At 41.0% G+C, this 8470-nt stretch overlaps 2 protein-coding genes across 2 annotated transcripts; both read right to left on the reverse strand.

The window, feature by feature from the left end:
- Nucleotides 1-1237: 1237 nt before the first annotated feature.
- On the reverse strand, nt 1238-3078 carry LOC113471799 (eukaryotic translation initiation factor 2-alpha kinase-like). Its single transcript, XM_026831222.1, has 3 exons — nt 2892-3078; nt 1764-1879; nt 1238-1348 (listed from the first exon to the last, which is right to left on the reverse strand). The coding sequence occupies exons 1-3, from the start codon at nt 3054-3056 to the stop codon at nt 1261-1263; spliced, it is 369 nt and encodes a 122-aa protein (XP_026687023.1). The 5' UTR covers nt 3057-3078; the 3' UTR covers nt 1238-1260.
- An 843-nt stretch (nt 3079-3921) lies between these two features.
- LOC103519911 lies at nt 3922-8317 on the reverse strand (the record flags this gene model as incomplete). The annotated part of the gene is made up of 5 exons (XM_026831223.1): nt 3922-4153; nt 5786-5987; nt 6528-6777; nt 7994-8116; nt 8164-8317. Coding segments are annotated over 5 exons (961 nt in total), but the record flags the coding sequence as incomplete, so codon positions are not given.
- Between the last annotated feature and the right edge of the window lie 153 nt (nt 8318-8470).

Raw genomic sequence — 8470 nt, forward strand, 5'->3', positions numbered from 1 at the left:
CCTGATGCTAAAATATGTAAATCTAACACATGATTCCTTCTACTTTCCAAAAATATGGTTGTTTTGGCGCCAATTCTCAAGCTCTGCTCCCTACCCTCACCCTCCATCCACGTACGACGGCTAGTTTTGGATATCACGGCATCAGCGTTTACGCGTGTAACACTAAATATTTCCAGCAACCAGGTCTTCAAAAGATAAAACCGCTCCTATTCTATCATCAACTAATACAATTTTTTTTTCTTGGAACATCGCGAATAGGCAGGGCGATCTTCTTCTTCACGCACAGATTAGGAGTACACCGGTTACATTATGGATTATACAGTCAGCTCCCATGCGTTAGTGCGTCACTCCGCTCGCCTTGCAACGCGGGGCATGAGACCCTGGCCGGTTTCGATTTCCCGGCGGGGTCAAGGAAATTTGTATCATGAAAAATAGTATGATACCGTGACTGGCTGTTGCGCGGGCCCACTCAGCCTCGTGAGGAAATGAGTAGCTATGTTAATATAATGCCGATAGCGACCGTGGTGCCAGCGGATGGCTACGCGTCAAAACATTGAAATTTATAGGATTATTGAGATATTGAAAATCCTACAATGCCCTGCCAGTGCAGCCCACCAAAGTGTGTGACGATTGAATAAACACAAAGAAAAAAATGCATTTACATTACATGTATACATGTACATTTACATTACATTATGGATATACGGTTATTTTTCTTCTTCCACATCCGCAATTACGGAATCAGTATACGGTAATATGCAATACGGTTATTTTCTTCTTCCACATCCGGGATTCACGGATCAGCTTAAGTATACGCGGTAATTAATGCGATTTGAGGCTTTATTCTTTTCTTCTTCACATCCGCCGCCTAATTACGGGATCAGTATATTTACGGTAATTATGCGATATACGGTTATTTTTCTTCTTTCACATCGGGGATTACGCGATCCAGTATACGGTCGTAATTATGCGATTTACGGTTATATTTTCTTCTTCACATCCGCGGAATTACGGATCAAGTATACGGTAATTATGCGATTTACGGTTATTTTTCTTCTTCACATCCGGGAAATTACGGATCAGTATACGGTAATTATGGATTTACGGTTATTTTTCTTCTTCACATCCGGAATTAACGGATCAGCAGTATACGGTAATTAATGAGATTTACGGTTATTTTTTCTTCTTCACATCCGGAATTACGATCAGTATACGGTGAATAATTATGGACGGAGGTCTCTGCAGTACCGTAGCTCTATGTCATTCCGTACTAGTCGAACTGGACGATGAATGACTTTTACCAAAGGACGGCGTACGTAGATGTCCTCTCGGTAGTTCGTAATGCCACCTGAGAATACAACAAGAGATCATAGTTAGCACAGTGGTAAAGCGCTGGCTTGTCATGCAGATGGCCCCGGGTTCGAAACCAACCATCAACAAAATTATTTCAACGGGTTCACACTGCAACGTTTTTTTTTTTGACCCGGCAAAAATGGGAATTATTGTCTCTTCTTATTATTCTTCTCGCCCATCTGATGAGAGACATACTACGGGACGGGGATGCTACGACACAGACTCGTATAGTCCGATGTAGCAGATGTTTCAACGCTACAGAAAAAAAGGCCTTTTTCCCATGATTTTTCTCCCTTTCTACAGGTTATATTTTATTAAAGGGGTTTCTCGTCACTGTATAACAGCTAAGGTTTTTTGTAACGTAGGGTTTATCCTCGATTGGGCGTCAAGCTAATATGATAATGGATTACCTCGGATCTATCTTGTTATCTGGATGTAGATCTCCGAGCGGGGCTCGAGCTCTGATACCATAGGTTGTAACTCTCTTGTCAGGACTAGACGCTAGCATGGACTGCAGTAACTCGTACTGAAATGAGAAAAAAATTATATCAATATATTACATACATAATCGTACATATCCCAAGTCGTTCTGTTTGGTAGACCAAGTGGACCATTCACAAAACCTCTCCACCAAGTTCTATAATTAAATTTTATCAGTTAATTTCATTAGTAGACAATTTATTTCTGGCTGGGGGACTTGTAAGCGATATAGGTCGCGGTTCGATTCACGCCCGGGGTGGATTTTATCCCAAACAGATTCCTGTCCTGTCTTCTCTCTCTTCGTTTTCGGGACGACAAGACCTCAGCAGTTACAGTTCCCTCTATTATTGTTGTAGCAGCAGGCAGCGAGTCATCAAATTTCCACGGTATGTTCTTCTCTGAGATCCAAGTCCAGGAATAAGGCAACATCTTTTGGTTTATCCCAAAGGTCTCGTACTGTCAATGTGGTTGGGTGAGCTGGGCAATGGAACAGATGATGCACATCGTGAGGTCCTGTGTTGCATTGGTTGCACTTGTCTAGGATGTTGGGATCAAGTCTATGCATATAATGATTAAGCATAGGAGACCAACCAGATCTTAGTTGTTCCCTCTATTAAACCTCTTTTGAAAAATAATAAGGAATAATTACAGTAAAAGGAATATTTTCTTCTATCCTTTTTTCTGATTCTGTTCTATTCTATTTTCTAATTCTTTTTCTCCATCCTTTGTTTTTCTCCTCGTTTTAATGTCAGCTATGAAGCTGTCTAAAACCGGTTGGGTGGAAGAGCTCAGTAAGTGAGAATCTTGTCATTAAAGCCTTAAAATAATAATAATACCTCCTTGGGGTATGAAGTTTAAGGAATAATTACAGTAAAAGGAATATTTTCTTCTATCCTTTTTTCTGATTCTGTTCTATTCTATTTTTCTAATCCTTTTTCTCCCTCCTTTGTTTTTCTCTCTCGTTTTAATGTCAGCTATGAAGCTGGCAAAAACCGGTTGGGTGGAAGAGCTCAGTAAGTGAGAATCTTGTCATTAAAGCCTTAAAATAATAATAATACCTCCTTGGGGTATGAAGTATTGAAGTGGGCTGGATACACGTTGTTCCGAAGATCACTCAACATCTTCCATCTCTCCATCTGAGTGTGGAATGGGATCAGAAGCTCGAAGAATATCATGCCGAGAGAATAGATGTCCACCTTGTAGTTGTACGACTTTCCGGCCATCTGAAATACAAAATAGATTTGTGTTAGATACAAATAAATTTGCGTTAAATACAAAATAGATTCGGTTTAAATAAAAAATAGATTTGGTTTACATACAAATAGATTTTTGTGTTAATTAAAAAATAGATTTGCGTTAGATCCTCCAGAACGAACGAATTGAGGTTTAAATAGGATTCCTTAATCTCGACCTTAGCCTAGTCCTGACCCGGGTCGATAGTCCAGGCTCTAGGCTGGGGTCTGGTTTAAATAAAAAATAGATTTGGTTTACATACAAATAGATTTTTGTGTTAATTAAAAAATAGGTTTGCGTTAGATCCTCCAGAACAAACGAATTGAGGTTTAAATAGGATTCCTTAATCTCGACCTTAGCCTAGTCCTGACCCGGGTCGATAGTCCAGGCTCTAGGCTGGGGTCGAAAGTTGTCCAGCCAGACTACAACTATTATAATACCTGGAATACTACACCAAATCCTCCTCTGCCGAGACAATGCACTGGTTCAAAGTCAGTTAGATAGCGAGATACATAATCCTGACCCTGTTGATATGAGCTGATATCATAAGTACTGGATTCTATGCTTATTATTACTACTACTATTTTGTATAATACCTGGAATACTACACCAAATCCTCCTCTGCCCAGACAATGCACTGGTTCAAAGTCAGTTAGATAGCGAGATACATAATCCTGACCCTGTTGATATGAGCTGATATCATAAGTACTGGATTCTATGCTTACTATTACTACTACTATTTTGTATAATACCTGGAATACTACACCAAATCCTCCTCTGCCGAGACAATGCACTGGTTCAAAGTCAGTTAGATAACGAGATACATAATCCTGACCCTGTTGATATGAGCTGATATCATAAGTACTGGATTCGGATGATTTGCGTGGACTTGCCAAATCTGACGATGGAATGGAGGGCGTGATTTGTGTAGGCAGAAGTAGGTCCTGAAAAAATACGAATCAAATCATTAGTTCTATGCGTTACGTTATCGGCCAACCACTCCCGCAGACTGTCCTTACGACACAGCTGCATCTGAATGTACAGGTAGAGTTTGGACGAGCCCGTGCTTCCATCCACCGGACCAATACTGTGGAATTGTCAATGGAAATAATCATTAACCAGCCTAGTTAGCTTGAAGGGTAGCGCGTCTGCCTTTTGAGCGCTAGTTCGCGGGTTCGATTCCCGCAGTTCTTTATGGTAAAGCGGAGCTATTTCCCAAGTTTGGTGGTTATCACAGCATGTAGTAAGTGCCCTCTTTGCAATCAATTTCCATACTTCAATAATCTGTTCACACTGGTAATGCCGTAACTGGTCCCTACTAAATTGAAATTGAAATGGATTTATTGATCAATCAATTGTCACATCACGGTAATTATGGATATACGGTTATTTTTCTTCTTCACATCCGGAATTACGGATCAGTACACGGTAATTATGGATGTACGGTTATTTTTCGGAATTGTCAATGGAAATAATCATTAACCAGCCTAGTTAGCTTGGAGGGTAGCGCGTCTGCCTTGTAAGCGCTAGGTCGCGGGTTCGATTCCCGCCCGGGGTGGATATTTTATAAAATCAAACTATGAATTATTTGTGGTGAAGCAGTAGCCCCTTCACAACTTTGTGAGTATCACGCTATTACAAACCTTTCATTTACTCAATCATCATAATTATTTATCATCGCTTGTTTGACTTGTAATGCCGCCACTGGTCGCTACTCGGAGGTTACTGGATTTTATATTAAACGGATAAGGTTCGTTCTCGGAACGGCTGGCTTTCTCCTATCCTTCTCTCTTTGCTTTCGGAACCATAAGACCTTGGCAGTTACAGTTCCCTCTGTCGAACTTCTTTTTTAGATACCTGGAATACTACACCAAATCCTCCTCTGCCGAGACAATGCACTGGTTCAAAGTCAGTTAGATAGCGAGATACATAATCCTGGCCCTGTTGATATGAGCTGATATCATAAGTACTGGATTCGGATGATTTGCGCGGACTTGCCAAATCTGACGATGGAATGGAGGGCGTGATTTGTGTAGGCAGAAGTAGGTCCTGAAAAAATACGAATCAAATCATTCATTCTTTATGGTAAAGCGGAGCTATTTCACAAGTTTGGTGGTTATCACAGCATTTAGTAAGTTAAGTGCCTTCTTTGCAATCAATTTCTATATCAATAATCTGTTCACACTGGTAATGCCGTAACTGGTCCCTACTAAATTGAAATTGAAATGGATTTATTGATCAATCAATTGTTACATGACTTTGGTGAGTAAAAAAAAGTATGCAACCTTGAAGGAGCTAAGTACTTAAATGTTCTCGAAAAAATTTCGCCTGCGGCGCTGTTATTTTGTGTTCTATAGAAATGTATTGGGGGGAATAACTATACTCGTCTTTTACACGTATTTAATTACATAATAAACGGATACATGACAAGCTACAGGTTACATACTTACTGAAAAGTTTCGCCTGCGGCCCTGAAGATTACACCTTTGACAAGTCTGCTTTACTATTGTAGACCAAAATCTTCAAAAAATTCGCCTGCGGCGCCAAATTTTGTGTTTTTGATAACTAAGTTTTTAAAAATTAGAGACCAAAATTTTCGCCTGTGGCCATAAAAATTTCAATTTCGTTAATTCTGGTTTCTATAAATTGTAGCTCACATTCTTTTTTACTTTCCCTATCCTAGTTAAATAATAACAATAACATTAGGAAGAAAGTTTACCTCAATGAGTTCGGTCGTTTCCTGGGCTGAGGTTGAGGAACTTGCAGTTTATCCTTTCCGCCTGAAGACGACGAGATATCTATGACGCTACTCTGCACCCCGTGTGTGTCGGCTTGCGACGCTTCGAACTGAATGTAGGAGTCTTCATCATCGTCTGGCACTGCCTTGCCCTTAGCTGGGGATAGGAGAGAGGAGAGACTTTCTGGGGGGAAAAAAAGAAGAAAACCCTGGCTTTCTATACGTTTTCCTGGAGGAGCTCTTCCACTAAACCATTTATTTTTTTCCTTCACTGTGAGCCTCTAAGATATTTTTGGGAGGTCTTGAATGTTCTTAGATTTTGTGAGTCCCTTCTACCTCTATAATTGTTTAAATTGAATCTTATTCTAAGGTAATTAGGTAATTCCAAGAGCGGGGTTTACCAAATCAGAATTGAGAACAATCTAGGATTGAGCTGTACTTAACACCCAGTTCAATCCCGAATTGAAGCCAACTCCGACTTCGTAAAATGCGGCCTAAATAAACCCGGTTTTGTAAAAAAAAAGCAATTTATTTGGTTTTACTTAATTTTGCCTCTTTGATTTTTCCCTGATAACTTTTGAATAGTTGGTCCATTTGGATGAAATCTATTACAGATGTGCAATACATAAAGAAAAATTGTTGATGAATTTTTCAAGCCGCATTGGGTCATCAGGGTTATCGTAGGGCTTTATTTCGAGCTTAGTCCTAGAGCAAACGAACTTACCACTTTCCTGCGAGTGTTCAAACACTACAGAATCACTGTGGTCCATCGTATTACTCGTTTGTCTGTACCGCAAGGAGTTAGACAGATTCCTAAACATGGCAGAGTTGGTGATGAAATTATTGGTGAACAGAGACCCTGCAGGTTTCATCGGGTTAGTACGGGCGGCAGTGGGTTTCTGGTTGGTGTTCTTGGTCCGGGATGCACTAGGCTTGCTCTGAGTGAGGTCGGCAGACGTTAGTGAACAGAGACCCTGCGGGTTTCACCGGGTTAGTACGGGCGGCAGTGGGTTTCTGGTTGGTGTTCTTGGTCCGGGATGCACTAGGCTTGCTCTGAGTGAGGTCGGCAGACGTTTGGTCGTCCAGAGAGCTTAGGAAGTCATCCCTGTCGAGATAAAACAACCTGGACGTTAAGCTATGTTCACATATAGTCGACGCCATCGATCGACGAGATGAATCTCTGTTGTCGAGACAGTGTACGGTTTCAGTTGACGTCGCTCGACGGCGTGGACTATGTGTGGATACAGCTTTATACATACGCTCGTTTTCAAGTTCGATTCCTGCCCGGGGAGAAAATAATTAACAGATAAGGTTGGTTCTCGGAACGGCTGGCTTTCTCCTATCCTGTCCTCCTTCTCTCTTTGATTTCGGGATGATAAGACCTCCGTTTTAAGGAAGAATTTTTTAACTGTATTAAGTACTTGTCACAAACAAATATCGTTGCCCAATTATTGTACCTGGATAAGTTTCATGACTTGACTTGGACTCGAACCACCAACCTGCAGATCCAAACGCGTTAACAACTCCATCATTGAGGTTGGCCCGGGGAGAACATCATAAACAGATAAGGTCCGTTCTCGGAACGGATGGCTTTCTCCTATCCTGTCCTCCTTCTCTCTTTGATTTCGGGATATTACTACAGTTCCCCATGTTAGCCCTATTTTTTTTTTTTTTTTTTTTTTATCTTCGTCATCTGCTTCCTCATTCTGTTCAGTAGTGATAGTCATGTTATTGTCAGTGGGGGTACCCTTGTGAGCACATTGTCCTCCCTTTTCTGGAGCTTTGCGTGAGTCCGTGGAGTAGAGATAGTAACCATTGCCTGTGTGTGGAGGGAGAAGGCTCATATGGTCAAATCACACCTTTTTTTAGAGCCTTTGCAAGAGTGATCTAATAGTGAATAATTGTATTTTATTTGTGTACTATATAACTATAGGGCCCGTCCCACGTTTAAAACGTAGATACGCGACTTTTAGAAGCGCCTCAGTCGTCTGCAAAACCAAACCCATGTAAATGATCCAGCACCTAAATGGGAAGTATTGTGTCTCTTCTCCCCCATCTTTCTGTTTGATGCTGGCCAATTATGCATCACAGAACCTATAGACATTTTTGATATTCCTTACCTTATGTTGATAGAGGATCTTTGTGAATTTCCATTTATACCCTGTGAATTTTATCAGTTACTTCCCTTACCTTATGTTGCCAGAGTACTTTGTTCGGCTCCTCCTTGCTCATCGCACATAGGAGACCCTCTGGTACAATAACCTTGAGATGTACTTGTACAGGGGGTCTCACGTTGTGGTGACAGTCTGAATTCTGTGAATTTTATCAGTTACTTCCCTTACCTTATGTTGCCAGAGTACTTTGTTCGGCTCCTCCTTGCTCATCGCACATAGGAGACCCTCTGGTACAATAACCTTGAGATGTACTTGTACAGGGGGTCTCACGTTGTGGTGACAGTCTGAATTCTCATCCGGGAGGAATTTCAAGTCGTGTTGACCCACACTGAAGTTCCACCTGGAAATGAGAGGGTGACGAGGGAATTTTTATCCTCAGCTGACACTGACAGTATAAAGAAGGTATTCTCTAACCTTCTACTAGGTATAGGTACTTTAATCTTCTACAAGAAACGCCGACCCTATTTAGTTGGAAAAAAGAAGACTCTAACCT

Source organism: Diaphorina citri, unplaced genomic scaffold, assembly GCF_000475195.1.
Source record: "Diaphorina citri unplaced genomic scaffold, Diaci psyllid genome assembly version 1.1 scaffold3028, whole genome shotgun sequence".
In the NCBI taxonomy this organism is placed as follows: Eukaryota; Metazoa; Arthropoda; class Insecta; order Hemiptera; family Psyllidae; genus Diaphorina; species Diaphorina citri.

Excerpts from the sequence above, each read along its gene's own strand:
- LOC113471799 (XM_026831222.1), bottom strand. The coding sequence starts at position 3,056 with ATGGCCGGAAAGTCGTACAACTACAAGGTGGACATCTATTCTCTCGGC. Across the intron at positions 1,880-2,891 it reads ATACTTCATACCCCAAGGAG|TACGAGTTACTGCAGTCCAT; the intron begins GTATTATTATTA and ends TTCTCATTTCAG. Across the intron at positions 1,349-1,763 it reads GATAACAAGATAGATCCGAG|GTGGCATTACGAACTACCGA; the intron begins GTAATCCATTAT and ends TTGTATTCTCAG.